This window comes from Populus alba, chromosome 16 (assembly GCF_005239225.2).
Source record: "Populus alba chromosome 16, ASM523922v2, whole genome shotgun sequence".
Lineage (NCBI taxonomy): Eukaryota > Viridiplantae > Streptophyta > Magnoliopsida > Malpighiales > Salicaceae > Populus > Populus alba.
In genome coordinates, this window is record NC_133299.1 from 13,172,642 (window position 1) to 13,190,653 (window position 18,012).

The 18,012-nt window shown below is 31.1% G+C and overlaps 2 protein-coding genes and 1 pseudogene across 6 annotated transcripts; 1 reads left to right on the forward strand and 2 right to left on the reverse strand.

Annotated features, from left to right (window-relative positions):
* Positions 1–9: 9 nt before the first annotated feature.
* Positions 10–10,802, forward strand: LOC118037471 (GDSL esterase/lipase WDL1). Of its 5 annotated transcripts, none has more exons than XM_073405274.1 (7): positions 10–255; positions 4,874–4,951; positions 9,153–9,206; positions 9,675–9,815; positions 9,932–10,008; positions 10,096–10,242; positions 10,388–10,802. In XM_073405274.1, exons 1-7 carry the CDS (start codon positions 145–147, stop codon positions 10,596–10,598), a joined length of 819 nt encoding a protein of 272 aa, XP_073261375.1. In that variant the 5' UTR covers positions 10–144; the 3' UTR covers positions 10,599–10,802. The 5 variants fall into 5 exon arrangements, with proteins under 5 accessions (XP_073261375.1, XP_073261377.1, XP_034899358.1 ...); XM_035043467.2 differs by having other exon boundaries at positions 12–255; positions 9,153–9,230; XM_073405276.1 differs by lacking the exon at positions 4,874–4,951 and having other exon boundaries at positions 11–255.
* A 469-nt stretch (positions 10,803–11,271) lies between these two features.
* On the reverse strand, positions 11,272–16,361 carry LOC118037470 (LIMR family protein At5g01460). The gene is made up of 14 exons (XM_035043466.2): positions 15,665–16,361; positions 15,469–15,554; positions 14,993–15,108; positions 14,715–14,825; positions 14,300–14,398; positions 14,066–14,188; positions 13,554–13,616; positions 13,397–13,461; positions 12,978–13,087; positions 12,770–12,884; positions 12,583–12,648; positions 12,112–12,222; positions 11,946–12,012; positions 11,272–11,829 (listed from the first exon to the last, which is right to left on the reverse strand). Exons 1-14 carry the CDS (start codon positions 16,012–16,014, stop codon positions 11,782–11,784), a joined length of 1,530 nt encoding a protein of 509 aa, XP_034899357.1. The 5' UTR covers positions 16,015–16,361; the 3' UTR covers positions 11,272–11,781.
* A 1,059-nt stretch (positions 16,362–17,420) lies between these two features.
* The window catches only part of LOC118037472 (photosystem II CP43 reaction center protein-like), a 4,036-nt pseudogene continuing 3,444 nt past the window's right edge, over positions 17,421–18,012 (reverse strand).

Here is an 18,012-nt window from a genome sequence, read left to right on the forward strand (position 1 = left end):
TTTATTCATATCTACTTTTGACTTTTCCATTCGAACGAAGGAAACAAACTCTCCCTAATTAACTCTTAAATAATCCCAACTACACACACTTCCAACAAGAGGGAGATTAGCCAGAGAGCTAGAGATTTCAAGAAAAAAACAGAGATGGGAGGCCTTGAGAGGCCTAAGTTTGTGCTTTTTGGATCATCAATAGTTCAGCTCAGTTACATCAATGAAGGCTGGGGTGCTGCTCTTGCTCACATCTATGCTCGAAAGGTATTCTTTTTTCTCTTTTTCTATTTATGGAGCTTCAAGCCCAATTTTATTATAGAGAATTCGAATGATTCCGTTTGTTTCTGTAATACGGTATATATTTGTTTAAATCATGAATTTAAAAGTATTTGGTTAATTAACAAAAACACCGTATATACAGCAGCTTTGTTAAAGATAATAAAATTTATAATTTTTTAAAATCATAACAGCAAAAACTATAATAATATCAGTACATGCGGATTAAACCATGGTTCGCAAAGGGGTTATCTTCTATCTTCTGTTGCTTAATGTGATTTTTGTGGTGTAATAATTTGTGATATGATAGCACGCTTGCCAATCATTTAGCATTTAAGTGAGCGGTTTACGCATGTGTCAGATCATCATTCATGTCCACATTGCTGCTGGGACCCACATTTCTTATCTTTTGGACAGTGCATGGTTAATAATGGCTTCCATTTTAATAACTTTATGGTCCATTAGTCAAGAAATAGTACATGTTTGGCGTGTCAAGAAGAAAATAAAATCTAACTATACTGCCCCACTCGCCCCAAGTGGCGCGTGTAATATAATGGAGGTACAAATCTCAGCCACCTTCTACGCCTATTATATAAAGATACTCTTCTCTACAATATAGCTTTTAAGTGTTGTGTTTGTTATTACTGATTTATTTAAAGGTATTTTCATTGATTTATTTTTTTTTTGAATAGTTAAATAACAAAAATAGTTCTAGAATAACAAAAAAAATTTGTTGGAAAAAGATATTTTATTATTTATCTTTTTAATTGTAGAGTGCAATCACACAATTATTCTTGAGATGAGAATATATAAGTTGTAAGTATAGGGTTATTAGCATCTTTTCCTTAACATGTATCATTAGCAACATAATATGTATCAGTTTCTTAGCTTTTTTTTTTAATTTTTTTTTATCCTTTTTTTTTATTTTTTATATAATTTTTATATTTTATAATATTTAAATAAAGTCATTAAAATTATAACTACAAAATTATTCAATTTATTTTTCAATTTTTTACTATATCTTTAGCAATTACTTTATGAAAAATTATATATTAACCTAATATGTAATTAAAAAAAAACATTTCTTATTAATATTTTGTTAGTGTATATGCCTTATAGCCAATTAATTGGTTACACGTGGAATTGAATTTTTTCATGTAAATATTTTTTTGATATTAATAAGGACTTATTTATCTTTAATATTCATCAAATATTTTATTAAAGAATATAATATTTGATTAATGAATCTAGAGTAAAGATAAAATTTTTGGGACAAAAAATGTTTTGCAAAGAAAATTATAAAGTTTTTATAATTATGAGATTCTTATTACATCAAAACATTATTTATAAATATTTTATAAAATTATTATAATTAAGTTAGGCATGTTCGCACGCTTTGCTTGTTAAAAAAGAAAAAGCTAGGCACTTGTGGGTATGGAAGGCCAAGCCCACATTCTTGGTCTATTAAGAAAAAAAAAATTGAGTGTGTCTAGGCCTGGAATGTGTAGCCCACACATTGAGGCCTCTCTTTTTTAACCCAATTACAAGTCATCCACATTGTTTTTTAACCCCAATTTTGAATCTATTTAAAAAAAACACCTTAAATACATCATATGAATCTCAATAACCTAATTTAAAATCCCCAAAATATTCTCTAAATTGCTTAAAATTTTAAAATTAAACTGAATCCAAACAAATTTTGCAAATTATGATCTAATTTTCTAAAATCAAGTAGTGTAATGTAATGAACATTATAGAGTAAAGTTGTTCATTTTCTTTGAATGACTACTAGTTTGATTCTCCACATTACGCTGCGAGATGGAGAGATTTTTTTCTCAATGTAAAAAAAATATATGGACATTGTTAATGTATTTTTTACCATAAAAAGACTTTTAACTGCAAACTAAATGTTTATACATGCATTTAATAAAATAAATTATAATTACATGTGTCAATAAATAATAATAATAATTGTTGATTCCATCCAATTATTAAGTAGGAAACTAAAATAAAATGCATAGTAATCTAATTTTATATTGCGGGGAGTTCTTCAAATATGTTTTATTTAATTATACAACAATAAAATTATTTTTTTTAGAAAAGAAAATAAATTAAACTCAATTGAATACAAATGTCATTTTTTCATGGGTTCTTAATTTGATGAAAAAACAAAAGAATTAGAATAAATATAGATTCTTCAACACTAAAATCATTCGTTTTAATTGTCGAAATATAGTCAATTAGTAATTTTCTCTTTTCTTCACTTTTTTCTCTTCTCTCTCAACTCATGGACTGAGAAATGAAAAGAATGAATTTTTAGATTTAAATTACCTTTTGCGTGAATTTTAGAATGGCCATGTGGTTTCCTTGCTTTTTTAATTTCATATTTTTTTCTTTGAATTTTGTGATTTTTTTTTTCAATTTAGAAACTAAAAAATCAATAAAATTAATTTTTAAACTTAAATGACCTTTTGTATGAATTTTAGATTGGTCATGTGGTTTCCCTACATTCTCCATTTCGACCCTCTTTCTTTGAATTTTGTTTTTCTATTAAAAACTCCACTAATAACTCATTAAATTGGCCATAAAAACAATTGAATCAAGAAAAATTAAATCAATAAATCTATATTTGATTTTATTAAATCGAGCATCAACCTAATATTGGATTCCTTTCTAGACACAATAAAAACCTCATACCAAGCCAAACAAAACAAGTCACCAAGCCGAACCCTTAATCAATCTAATGTAAAAACATCAAATTAAAAAAAAAAAAGATCAAATGACAAAAATAAATTACCTTGGAAGGATTCGATCTGAAAAAAAAATCAACAGACGTTGGTTTCAGCTCGTTTATCAGAGAACGTAATCACGAGATTTCTAATCTCGACAAAAAACCGGTAACCCTCTTCTGCATTTGTATGATATAGAAACATATATAGACGAACCTCCACCAAGAACTTGTTTAGCCAACTGTGCACAAACTACCACTACTGGTTTCTGAATTCTGATCGTATCTTTTCTTTCCATTACCAGAAGTTTTGGAAATGCAATTTTCACTGGGCCATCTTGTGTTGTGACAATTCTATCCAGAGAAGACATTCTGTCTGTTTCTAAGTTGAGAAGCCTGAGTGAATTGGAGTATGTTGTTTTTATATTTTAAAAATATTTTTTACAAAATTTAAATTTAAAGGGTTTTTTCATCCGCTCAAGGCAAATGAAACATATGAATGTTTGGAATCTTAAAAAGATAAGATATTAAATAGCATTTACCAAGTGAATCATTAGAAATGACTACTAGTTTGATACACTGTGAGATGGAGTAATTTTTTTCTCAATGTAAAAAAAAAATCAAATGACAAAGATAAACTACCTTGGAAGGATTCGATCAAAAAAAAAAATCAACAGACATTGGTTTCAGCTCGTTAATTAGAGAACGCAATCACGAGATTTCTAATCTTGACAAAAATCAGTAACCCTTTTCTACGTGTTTTAAATTGTAGTTGCTGTTGCTTTTTACTCAGAAAAGAATGTTAATAATGTTTTTTTATTTTTTAAAATTATTTTTAAGATTAGCACATCAAAGTAATTTGAAAACATCAAAAACATATTAATTTAAAGAAAAAAAATAAAAAATTTTCAAATTTTTTTCAAATTTTTTCGGAAGCGCTTTTAAAAAGCACTTCTAAACACCATCATAGAAACAGATATAGATCAACCTCCACCAAGAACTTGTTTAGCCAAATGTGCATAAACTACGACTATTGGTTTCTGAATTTTGATCGTATCATTTCTTTCCATTACCAGAAGTTTTGGAAATGCAATTTTCACTATGCCATCTTGTGTTGTGACGATTCTGTCCAGAGAATGTATCAACAAGGGCATCCTTGTGAATCAATCCTGAAGGGCTCCTTTCTCCAGATCCTATCGAACAAGGAAACGAAGACATTTGTTTGTTTCTAAGTTAAGAAGCCTGAGTGAATCAGAGCATGTTGTTTTTATATTTTAAAAATATTTTTGAAATAAATTAAATTTAAAGGATTTTTTCATCTACTCAAGGCAATGAAACATATGAATGTTTGGAATCTTAAAAAGATAAAGATAGCATTTACCAAGTGAATAAAAACATTCATTAGATATAATTATAGATAATTAAGTTGCTGATTTGTCAAATAATTGAGTTTTGCTCCGATGATGTCTTTAAGTATGTTTGTTTTTGTAATTTAAAATAAAATGTTGATGTCAAAAATAAATTTTTTAATATATATATATATATATATATTATATTATTTTTAATGTATTTTTAAATAAAAAAACACTTTAAAAAATAATTGTTATTATAGTACTAAATAAGCTGGCTATATACCTATTCTATTTATATATGTGTAGAATAAATCTGAAAATAAGAATTTATGGGAGGAACATGTTATTTATGCAATCTCAACTGCTAATATTAGAGCTTGTTGAGTAACATATAGAAGAATACAAATTTAATTAGATTTAAATTCTTTTTAGTACTACTATTTAAAAAAAAAAAAAACAATTAATCTATTGCTATGTTGTTTAATCTCTTGCTCATGAACTTATTTTGGTTTACAAATGGGCGCAGGCAGATATAGTATTGCGAGGATACTCAGGTTGGAACTCAAGACGTGCTGTGCAGGTTCTTGACCAAGTTTTTCCGAAGGTGTTTTCTTTTTATCACTAATGGCTTCCATTTTAATAACTTTATGGTCCATTAGTCAAGAAATAGTACATGTTTGGCGTGTCAAGAAGAAAATAAAATCTAACTATACTGCCCCACTCGCCCCAAGTGGCGCGTGTAATATAATGGAGGTACAAATCTCAGCCACCTTCTACGCCTATTATATAAAGATACTCTTCTCTACAATATAGCTTTTAAGTGTTGTGTTTGTTATTACTGATTTATTTAAAGGTATTTTCATTGATTTATTTTTTTTTGAATAGTTAAATAACAAAAATAGTTCTAGAATAACAAAAAAAATTTGTTGGAAAAAGATATTTTATTATTTATCTTTTTAATTGTAGAGTGCAATCACACAATTATTCTTGAGATGAGAATATATAAGTTGTAAGTATAGGGTTATTAGCATCTTTTCCTTAACATGTATCATTAGCAACATAATATGTATCAGTTTCTTAGCTTTTTTTTTTTAATTTTTTTTTATCCTTTTTTTTTTTATTTTTTATATAATTTTTATATTTTATAATATTTAAATAAAGTCATTAAAATTATAACTACAAAATTATTCAATTTATTTTTCAATTTTTTACTATATCTTTAGCAATTACTTTATGAAAAATTATATATTAACCTAATATGTAATTAAAAAAAAAACATTTCTTATTAATATTTTGTTAGTGTATATGCCTTATAGCCAATTAATTGGTTACACGTGGAATTGAATTTTTTTCATGTAAATATTTTTTTGATATTAATAAGGACTTATTTATCTTTAATATTCATCAAATATTTTATTAAAGAATATAATATTTGATTAATGAATCTAGAGTAAAGATAAAATTTTTGGGACAAAAATGTTTTGCAAAGAAAATTATAAAGTTTTTATAATTATGAGATTCTTATTACATCAAAACATTATTTATAAATATTTTATAAAATTATTATAATTAAGTTAGGCATGTTCGCACGCTTTGCTTGTTAAAAAAGAAAAAGCTAGGCACTTGTGGGTATGGAAGGCCAAGCCACATTCTTGGTCTATTAAGAAAAAAAAAATTGAGTGTGTCTAGGCCTGGAATGTGTAGCCCACACATTGAGGCCTCTCTTTTTAACCCAATTACAAGTCATCCACATTGTTTTTTAACCCAATTTTGAATCTATTTAAAAAAAACACCTTAAATACATCATATGAATCTCAATAACCTAATTTAAAATCCCCAAAATATTCTCTAAATTGCTTAAAATTTTAAAATTAAACTGAATCCAAACAAATTTTGCAAATTATGATCTAATTTTCTAAAATCAAGTAGTGTAATGTAATGAACATTATAGAGTAAAGTTGTTCATTTTCTTTGAATGACTACTAGTTTGATTCTCCACATTACGCTGCGAGATGGAGAGATTTTTTTCTCAATGTAAAAAAATATATGGACATTGTTAATGTATTTTTTACCATAAAAAGACTTTTAACTGCAAACTAAATGTTTATACATGCATTTAATAAAATAAATTATAATTACATGTGTCAATAAATAATAATAAAAATTGTTGATTCCATCCAATTATTAAGTAGGAAAACTAAAATAAAATGCATAGTAATCTAATTTTATATTGCGGGGAGTTCTTTCAAATATATTTTATTTAATTATACAACAATAAAATTATTTTTTTTAGAAAAGAAATTAATTAAACTCAATTGAATACAAATGTCATTTTTTCATGGGTTCTTAATTTGATGAAAAAACAAAAGAATTAGAATAAATATAGATTCTTCAACACTGAAATCATTCGTTTTAATTGTCGAAATATAGTCAATTAGTAATTTTCTCTTTTCTTCACCTTTTTTTCTCTTCTCTCTCAACTCATGGACTGAGAAATGAAAAGAATGAATTTTTAGATTTAAATTACCTTTTGCGTGAATTTTAGAATAGCCATGTGGTTTCCTTGCTTTTTTAATTTCATATTTTTTTCTTTGAATTTTGTGATTTTTTTTTTCAATTTAGAAACTAAAAAATCAATAAAATTAATTTTTAAACTTAAATGACCTTTTGTATGAATTTTAGATTGGTCATGTGGTTTCCCTACATTCTCCATTTCGACCCTCTTTCTTTGAATTTTGTTTTTCTATTAAAAACTCCACTAATAACTCATTAAATTGGCCATAAAACAATTGAATCAAGAAAAATTAAATCAATAAATCTATATTTGATTTTATTAAATCGAGCATCAACCTAATATTGGATTCCTTTCTAGACACAATAAAAACCTCATACCAAGCCAAACAAAACAAGTCACCAAGCCGAACCCTTAATCAATCTAATGTAAAAACATCAAATTAAAAAAAAAAAAGATCAAATGACAAAAATAAATTACCTTGGAAGGATTCGATCTGAAAAAAAAATCAACAGACGTTGGTTTCAGCTCGTTTATCAGAGAACGTAATCACGAGATTTCTAATCTCGACAAAAACCGGTAACCCTCTTCTGCATTTGTATGATATAGAAACATATATAGACGAACCTCCACCAAGAACTTGTTTAGCCAACTGTGCACAAACTACCACTACTGGTTTCTGAATTCTGATCGTATCTTTTCTTTCCATTACCAGAAGTTTTGGAAATGCAATTTTCACTGGGCCATCTTGTGTTGTGACAATTCTATCCAGAGAAGACATTCTGTCTGTTTCTAAGTTGAGAAGCCTGAGTGAATTGGAGTATGTTGTTTTTATATTTTAAAAAATATTTTTTACAAAATTTAAATTTAAAGGGTTTTTTCATCCGCTCAAGGCAAATGAAACATATGAATGTTTGGAATCTTAAAAAGATAAGATATTAAATAGCATTTACCAAGTGAATCATTAGAAATGACTACTAGTTTGATACACTGTGAGATGGAGTAATTTTTTTCTCAATGTAAAAAAAAAATCAAATGACAAAGATAAACTACCTTGGAAGGATTCGATCAAAAAAAAAATCAACAGACATTGGTTTCAGCTCGTTAATTAGAGAACGCAATCACGAGATTTCTAATCTTGACAAAAATCAGTAACCCTTTTCTACGTGTTTTAAATTGTAGTTGCTGTTGCTTTTTACTCAGAAAAGAATGTTAATAATGTTTTTTTATTTTTTTAAAATTATTTTTAAGATTAGCACATCAAAGTAATTTGAAAACATCAAAAACATATTAATTTAAAGAAAAAAAATAAAAAATTTTCAAATTTTTTTCAAATTTTTTTCGGAAGCGCTTTTAAAAAGCACTTCTAAACACCATCATAGAAACAGATATAGATCAACCTCCACCAAGAACTTGTTTAGCCAAATGTGCATAAACTACGACTATTGGTTTCTGAATTTTGATCGTATCATTTCTTTCCATTACCAGAAGTTTTGGAAATGCAATTTTCACTATGCCATCTTGTGTTGTGACGATTCTGTCCAGAGAATGTATCAACAAGGGCATCCTTGTGAATCAATCCTGAAGGGCTCCTTTCTCCAGATCCTATCGAACAAGGAAACGAAGACATTTGTTTGTTTCTAAGTTAAGAAAGCCTGAGTGAATCAGAGCATGTTGTTTTTATATTTTAAAAATATTTTTGAAATAAATTAAATTTAAAGGATTTTTTCATCTACTCAAGGCAATGAAACATATGAATGTTTGGAATCTTAAAAAAGATAAAGATAGCATTTACCAAGTGAATAAAAACATTCATTAGATATAATTATAGATAATTAAGTTGCTGATTTGTCAAATAATTGAGTTTTGCTCCGATGATGTCTTTAAGTATGTTTGTTTTTGTAATTTAAAATAAAATGTTGATGTCAAAAATAAATTTTTTAATATATATATATATATTATATATTATATTATTTTAATGTATTTTTAAATAAAAAAACACTTTAAAAAATAATTGTTATTATAGTACTAAATAAGCTGGCTATATACCTATTCTATTTATATATGTGTAGAATAAATCTGAAAATAAGAATTTATGGGAGGAACATGTTATTTATGCAATCTCAACTGCTAATATTTAGAGCTTGTTGAGTAACATATAGAAGAATACAAATTTAATTAGATTTAAATTCTTTTTTAGTACTACTATTTTAAAAAAAAAAAACAATTAATCTATTGCTATGTTGTTTAATCTCTTGCTCATGAACTTATTTTGGTTTACAAATGGGCGCAGGCAGATATAGTATTGCGAGGATACTCAGGTTGGAACTCAAGACGTGCTGTGCAGGTTCTTGACCAAGTTTTTCCGAAGGTGTTTTCTTTTTATCACTAACACATAGACTTATTGAACCAGAATATATAGTCTTAATCATAGTTATAAGACACGGCTAAGGAATTAATCTGGTCTAAAACTCAAGTCACAAGTCAATGAGTTAACATAGATTTTGGTTTTTAAAAATAAGAACTCAGAAACAACATCGTTTTATATGTTTTTTTTATATATATAAAATAAAAACTACATCATTTTAATATATATATATATATATATATATATATATATATATATAAACAGAGACCAGTTCAAAGTAAAACCCATTCCGAGCGAGGCTTCGAGTTAGCCCACTGAGCCATGTTGAGTTTTATAACTATGGTATTAATCATGAATCTGCCAGCATTTTTATATTCTTTGCTATAGCTAACTACTTGTATATAGTCATGATTGGATGCTGATTTTCTCTTATTATCAATAATTAAGGATGCCGCCATACAACCTTCCCTGGTAATAGTCTATTTTGGCGGTAACGATTCTGTCCACCCTCACGCAACTGGCCTTGGTCCTCATGTACCGCTTCCTGAATACATTGAAAATACGAGGAAGATTGCTATGCATCTGAAGGTGAGCTTGCAAAGTAGAACGTTTCTTCAGTAACTGAGCCATGCACGCTCAAGTATGTTTAACACTTCCTGTGTGCTTGCAACTTGGTAAATTAACACACTGTTGCCGATTACCAGAGCATTTCGGATAAGACTCGTGTCATCTTTCTTTCTGCTCCTCCCGCTAGTGAGGAACAAATTGGTATCCATTTAAGGTGATTTCTTCTACTTTCTTTAGTTTTCTGCCATAGTTTTTGATTTAACCAAGCATGATTGAATGAGGATCGTGTTTTTTAAACCAGAGGTAAAATGGATATGGTTCGAACAAACGAGTACTGCCGGATTTACTCAGAAGCATGTTTAGAGGTGTGCCGTGAGATGAACCTGAAGGCTGTTGATCTCTGGACTGCAATACAGCAAGTTGATAACTGGGAAACTGTTTGCTTGAAGTAAGTTTAGCTTTTAAGATTCCAGCAGAAAAATGGGGGAGACAGAGACTAGTTCTGGTCTCATGCTTCACTGATCAAACTCCAGCAAAATTCATTTGAATACTCATATTCCTGTCTTGTGCTTGTCTCTGAAACTTGTATGTAGGGATGGGATCCATTTTGCACCAGAGGGAAGCAGGATGATAGTGAAGGAGATTCTGAGAGTCATCAAAGAGGCCCAGTGGGAACCGAGCCTTTACTGGAAGGCAATGCCTACTGAATTTTCGGAGGATTCACCGTATGATCCAGTCGGTGTGGAGGGAAAGACAGTAAATGTTTCCGAGCCTGATTTGTTCGGAGATTTTCCTTGGGAATAAAACCTAACAATAATCACGAGGTGTATCTTTGTGATGTTTGGCCGTATCTTCTGAGTATCTTTGTAGCATAAGCAAGGCGTTCAGATCACTAGCCCAGTGAGAGCTTGAGCTTGTGCTGCCTATTTTGGAATGAGACTTGATTGTAAGAGAACATGCTCTAAGAACATGGCATATATATGGTATATTTTGCTTACAGGATTTTTTAAGGAGGTATTCTACTGCTTTTCTGTCGCAGGCACATGCTATTGTTTTCAAGCTTTTAAAGACCATTCAGAATTTCAATCCAAAAACAGCAATTCTAGAAAACTTGAATTCATTCCAGAATTTCATTATTTTTTGCTATACTAATATCAAAAAATAATATTTTAATATATTTTCAAGTAAAAAAAAAAACACTTTAAAAAACTAATAAACTTCTGAGCACCCATTCCACAATGAAACATCATGGCACAGCAATGTGAAAATGTCTAACAGGCAAACAAACAGAACTCAAAATTGAAATTTCTCGACTCTTTTAACGATTGATATCGGAAAGGGGAGGGGGGGAACGAAGCAGATTTAGTAAACAGTTAAAAAATCAAGGGAGAGGAAACTCATAAGAACAGCAAGCTTTACTGCTGATATGGTTAGCTAGTCTAATAAAACAGGATGGAGAAAAACTAATGTCAGTGTGTTGACATGCCAAAACCAGAAACTGGCAGAAGGGTATATAATGCAGTAATGCAAGCAGAAGTATCAACATTGATCAACTTGTAAGATCTTCTGTTCTCAACGGTTATATTACATCTTCAGAAGTTGTACAAACCCATAGAGGACACTGCTGAAGATACACATGCTTCTTGTCAGTGGTTATATTACATCTTCAGAAGTTGTACAAACCCACCTATTACAGTGTGCTGAAGATGCTCGTACATGCCCAAGTAAGCGTATAGCACTAACCAAATAAAGAATAATACATACAGAAGAGAAACAACAAGCAGAAAGAGTAGCAGCACTCACCGACATGCCACTATCACTAGCAACCGCAAATAGATCAAATGATATCTGCACACTTTTCAACACCTTTCGACGTTAACAAAACTGGGCCACAGACATCCAAATATGAAACAAACTCCAGAGTAGATGATACAACTGAATTCCAAAGCCTCCAGCCAGGTGCGTGAACTTCTGGTTAAAAACATGCTTATGAGGAAAGTTGGAACCTGCCGCTAGGCTTCTTTCTTCTCCATCCCTGTCAAGTTAAAAAAAATTAAAAAGCAACATTTAGATTTGTGTAATCAATAAGATTGATTACCATAACCAGATTAAAAGTAATAATGCCAACAACTCATGGTGGAAGCTACTTACAAAGGCGGCATAGTACACAAAAGTCAATCCCGCTAGAACAACAAATGCAATTTGGAACACATTATACCTGTGCAATGCAATCACCAAAATGTCCACCATATCAATAGAGTGGGCAGGCCCATTCAGAATAAAACAACAGACAAACAATATTTATGTTATAGCTCACTTGTACAAATATTTAATTCCACGAAGTGACTGCAATGTGTGGCCAAAAATTTCTTGAGCTGCTGTTGCTTGAGCATAGTAGCCAAATGCAGTGGCACAGAACTGAATCACACTGTAAATGCAAAAACCAATACTTTTTTCAATAATGTTCAGACATTCTGTTTTCTATCACTAAATAACTGCCTTCTCTTGTTTTAAAATACAGAATAAAATTTGCACCATCGGATGGAGGAAATGGGAGTTAAAGGGCATGCTTGCATTTTTTAAGTTCATTACTGCAAATATTTAAAAGACAAGGAACAGATAGGTTCATATCATAATTATCTAATATATTCTCCAAACCTCCAAATATCAACTCAGATAATAAAATCATGACCATGTGCTAATTATAACCATATCACACATTAGCTTTTAGGAGCACAACCTGGAGAATACATAGAAAACAAGATGTTCAGGGATCAAAGAAGCCAACCTAATTGAGCATAGGAGAATGAGTCCAACATTGAAAAGGAAGGAGTTCATTAGAGTGGCTCCCCACCTGTAACACAAGACCATTCAATTGACAAGCTATCAAAAACTGCTGAAATTACAGATCATCATATAGATGATAAAGGTTTAAAAAAGAAAGAAAAGAGGACTTCCTCCATTGGATTTATTACTTCATGGGATGAATTGTAATGAAAACCAATCTCAGGCCCAGCATCATTGCCCCAGCTATGACTGCAAGCAGAAGATAGAAGCAGAAGAAAGCAAATGCAACAGTACCAAGAAGACCTGGCAGAGTGGCAGAAAACACATTCAAATGTAAGATTACCAAGTAAAACTGGCAAAGAGCTAACAAAGAGACAAAAGAGTACAAAAAATTACCCCATATGTCATCCAACTTGATGAAGACCTCATTTAGAAAAGGAGAAAGAGGCGGGTCAATCAACAGATATATTATAATATGAGCAACCCAGGCCACTGAAACAATCAACCTAATCAAACAAGCAAAAGAGGTCAACAAAACCTGGTCAAAAACATCAAAGAAAATTTCTCCATAATTCGTTCTTATTCTTCAACTTTCCCATGATAACATTTTCCTGTTTTATACCAACAGAATCATATATATGCTTCAAAAAGAGTCTCTCTACTCCTCAGCTCTCTAGGATGTCAGTCACTATATGTTACTTACAGGAACTACTACTGTGTCCAATAGAATGCATGGAATGGAAAACAGAGAAATTCTAAAAATAATAGAAGACATACAAAAAGCTCTGTGTAGTCACACAAGTGGCTGCGCTTACCCTAAGATTCCCAACACAAGTTTTGCCAAGTAGCCAAGAACAGTCAAAGCCCAGGATGTCTCAGCCTGGAGATGACAGAGAACACTAATGGTAAAATTGTGTGACAGACAAAGCATAATTCTACTTCAAAGTTAGTCAGAGAGTCCGAAATTATCACCTTCTCCCCTTGAGGATACACCTCTTCTAGCAGCTTTACATCTTCTTCCAGCTGAAGCAGCTCCTGAAGTTTAAACATGCATGAAATAAGTCCAATGACCACAACAAGGGTCCAAGGCAATTGACCAAACCATCAAATTGTTCATAACAGCTATTAGTCATATAATCAACCAACTTATATTAAAATATTCAACTTGCACATGTGTTCCAAAGGATTGAGAAGTTTCAGGACATTTTAGCAATCAAACTACATTATAGAGCAGAAACAAAAACAAATACTTGATTTACCACATCTTTTAATTCAAAAAAATACAAACAGATCAACTAAGAAGTTTTGTCCAAAAGCTGGTATTCTCAAAGCTAGAATAAAAAAACCACATACTTCTGAGAAAATAATAACACAAGTTCAAACCCAGCCTGCTTAACAGTATGCTTAGCATGCACTGAACCCACTGTGCAACTATGAGAGAGAGAGACTAGTTAAAAGCATGCAGTCCAGGGCTTCTGAATTACCTTTTCTACTGCCTTAACATTTTTACGCCATTTTCTACCCTTGTTGCCACTTCTTTCCTCTTGATGGAGTACATCAGCTGCTTTTTTGAGTTCTCTTGCTTTTTTACCAAGCTCAGTTGCCTCCTGCGAGATATTGACAACTATCCATAAGCATCAGAGAATATATGCACCTTCCCTTAACCATTTAAGGTATGCAGTAGCACATAGCTACTTGGCATGCAAGGAAGAACCAACCTTAATATACTGTGAGCGAGTGATAACTGCCTTTGGACGCCGGATGAAAGAAAAGATAAGTCCCAACGGTAAACAAGCAATCCCAACTCCACCAAATATCTGAGAAGATATGAGAAAATATTATACAGCATATTCTTGCATAAAGACAAGGCTGAAAGGAATTCACACAAAGGATTTTTTATAACAGCGGAACATGGTCTTTGGAGACTTCTATGTATTATGCATCCACACCTATTTTCCTCATGGAACCTTTACCTATATTTCTCCCAAAGATACCAACTCTTTTCAAACCATTGATCCTTGATGAAAAAAAAAAATTGGAACTACAGAACTCTCAGAATTTGATTCCATATTCCGGTAAAGAAAAGAATTTTCAATAGAATCAGAAGCAAAAAGTTTGCATGAATGACCATACCGCAAAGAGAACAGATCCAACAATTGTAGCTAGAGCAACCACATATTCTGGAAATGTGGCGCGCATTGTCCATGTTTTCTCTGAGGAAGCACTTGCAAGATATGCAGAGCACTGCAAACAGTAAATAAAAAAATGAGAGAGAAAAATGGAAAAATAACAAGCAAAAGAATAAGTTTCAAAGTTCCTAACTTGCACTATTAAACTGCAATATGAGAAGTGAATACAGGAATAATAATATGCTTTAGCGACATGGGTAATCAACAATACAGAAACATAACCTCGCGTGCACCACTTCCAATACATGGTTGATTTCTAGAGAAATCCCACGTACTCGGAAAAGTAGTTGTGGTTGAAGAGAGATGCCTAACAGTGAAGTCAACCTTTCCAACAAGCCCTAATACAACCACAAAAGGCATAAAATCAATAGCATGAACATTACATCTAAATCCATCTAATCATGCAATACACAGAAATTTACACTCAACAACTAAGCATGCACAACCATTCCAAAATTGCCAGAAAAATCTCATTTAGCCCATATGAATCATCATTTACTAGCTAAATAATCAGTCTTAAAAGGCAATGCAACAAGCATTTGTAACCGCATCGCATAAATTGGTGAGCTTCAAACAAATACCACATGTACCATTCTCTAGCTTAACATTTAAACACAAATCAATCCAGCCATCCCGCAACATACATTTCCATTTTCTTAGATAAAAATAAAACTACTAAGCATTTAAAAAACTAATACCATATAAAATGCCGAGCACAAGACCACACACAACTGCCGTCGTTATAACCCACAATAAAGCACTTTTAATCCTTTTAGCAACACTCCTGCAATCCAAAAAAAAAAAAAATACGGACACAATAAAAATAAAGTTCAATTAATAGTTAAATAATAATATAAAAAAATTGAAATGAAAAACCCTAACTGAAACACCTACTTGTCCTGATCGCCTTCGTAGTAAAACATCGCGAATGGAATGATGAAAAAAACAAGCACAGCATCAACAATGTATACAGCAATCCACAGATCCTTCATTGGCAAGGTAAGATTACACGCGCCATTATAAATCGCATGACGACACGCTTGCCGGTTCGCTACGTCAGCCGGTAACATCAAAATCGAGATAGCCGCAACGAAGAGGCCAAAAACGACGACGAATTTGGGGAAATAAGCTTGATTCTTGTCGTCAGGATGCTGGTAATTGACTAGAAGGTAGATATTGAACAAGAAAACGATTATGCATACTACTATAGCTACGATTACTAGTGCTAAATTGAAATCTCCCATTTTTTAACGCTCTCCCGACTTGAAATCGAGGAGGTTAGGGTTTCGTGATTTTCGGGAAAAAATTTTTGAAAGTTTTTCAGATCTAGTTAGAAAGAAGGAGGTTTCTTTTGGGGGGTTTGACCCCGGCGAGGTGGGTTGTGAGTGGCGTGAGGGGAAAAAGACGGTTTTGTCCTGTGAGAAATGGGTTAATGACGGAGGGAGATGGGGTGTGTTAAGGTGGGTTTGGGGTTTTGCGACTTTTCCTATTCTTGAACAGGCTGTCGAAACAAAGGGAGCTTTTTTTATTTCGAATTTTTTTTTATGCTTTTTTGACAGATAGATTTGTCCAAGTCCGGTTTGTTTGGGTGCTCCGCTGCGATGGAAGCGAGCCGACATATGACGAAACCGTATTTGGAATTTGACGCTGAATCGCTGATGGGTGATTACTAGATAAGTAACCTGCGTTATGTAATTTTTTTTAATGTAAAAAAAATATCATGATAATATAAATATTTATAAAATAAGAAATTGATCTGAGTTTTTCGAGTGAGTACATTGATGAATTCTTAAAAATATATTCTTTGGAGGAACTAGAAATGATAATTTTTTATCATTAAGCTTGTACAAAAACCAAATAAAATCTATAATTTAGTTGTGGGATCAGGATAACTCCATGAAAATTAAATTGAATAAAATTATAAAACTCAATTTTCTAATCAATATAATATTAAAAAGTAAAATTTAAAAAAAAATAATAATAAAAGGTTCGAGTTAACATTGATAAACCTAATGAATCTATGACCTAAGATATGATATCAAAATAACTTTATGGAAAGAAAAGTTAAAAAAAAATAACAAATATTAATTCTCAATAAACTCAATGATAAGAAATGAAATTTAAAAAAAATAATTGAAACCAACCTGATTTAACCTTTAGAACATGCGACACAAATTATAAGGCTGAATTACAGCATAAAAGGCAAATTTAAAAAAAATGTCAAATTTCCAACTAGCTAAAATAATTAGGAATAAAATTTGTAAAAACAAATTTTAAAAAAAAAAAAGATCAAAAGGAAAAAAAATGTGTGTGTGTTTATTTGAAAAGAATGAAGATCAAATTTAATACAAAAAAAAAAAACTATAAGGGTTGAAATTGAAAAACAATTTCAATTAAGAATAGGATAAGAAAAAAATAAAATTTTTAATCCAATTGGAAAGCAATAGTCATGTTTTTAATCCTCCAAGCTACCAACAAAAAAACTACACCATTTGATCCCTCTATCAGGCAAAAAAAAACGCATCATGGGGGGATTATACCATGAATCCATTGATTTTATATGACTTATTTCCACCCCTTTCTCACTTTATTCGAACATAGAGTTGAGAGTCCTTTTTTATTTCACAAATGCTTATTCTAGATCCTATATATATATATAGATAGACTTATCGACTTACACCCAATAGCTTTCTATAGTACAACGACGTTATCAACTCCTACTGCCGTGTTCTATGTTCTATTCGGCGGAATAAAAATAAAATAGTAAAATAGAAATTATCTTTCGAAGAGATGGCCGAGTGGTTGATAGCTCCGGTCTTGAAAACCGGTATAGTTCTTTCCGAACTATCGAGCGTTCGAATCCCTCTCTCTCCTTTTCTCGGTGAATCTATTTATGTTTTTATTGCTTTTTCTGGTTCAGTATCATAAAGGTGAATGGCTTGACTAGGTAGGATAGTCGAGCCATAAAAAAATCGATTAGATCTAAATCTAAATGAGTTGAAAAGAAAGGAAAAGGGTAGACTCTCTAAGTATGACCTGATCGACCCAATCAATATGTATAGTAGAATCAAATGGTTTTTACTTCAACTATTAGATCTCTTTTCTCAACTAGTTAAGAGGAGTCATGGAAAGAACATGTTCAAAATCACGATCAATTCCTTTTTCAAATCCTGCTGCAGCTGCACGAGCCCTTCCCGCGTGCCATAAATGACCTACGAATAGGAAGAACCCGAGAACAAAAT

What these genes read in the sequence shown, in the direction of transcription:
- LOC118037471 (XM_035043467.2), top strand. Translation starts at nt 145, where the DNA reads ATGGGAGGCCTTGAGAGGCCTAAGTTTGTGCTTTTTGGATCATCAATA. An exon ending in TTGACCAAGTTTTTCCGAAG is followed by an intron (nt 9,231 to 9,674) that starts GTGTTTTCTTTT and finishes TCAATAATTAAG; the next exon opens with GATGCCGCCATACAACCTTC. An exon ending in AGATTGCTATGCATCTGAAG is followed by an intron (nt 9,816 to 9,931) that starts GTGAGCTTGCAA and finishes GCCGATTACCAG; the next exon opens with AGCATTTCGGATAAGACTCG.
- LOC118037470 (XM_035043466.2), bottom strand. Translation starts at nt 16,014, where the DNA reads ATGGGAGATTTCAATTTAGCACTAGTAATCGTAGCTATAGTAGTATGC. An exon ending in ATGTTAAGGCAGTAGAAAAG is followed by an intron (nt 13,617 to 14,065) that starts GTAATTCAGAAG and finishes TTTAAACTTCAG; the next exon opens with GAGCTGCTTCAGCTGGAAGA. An exon ending in CAAGTTGGATGACATATGGG is followed by an intron (nt 12,885 to 12,977) that starts GTAATTTTTTGT and finishes CCACTCTGCCAG; the next exon opens with GTCTTCTTGGTACTGTTGCA.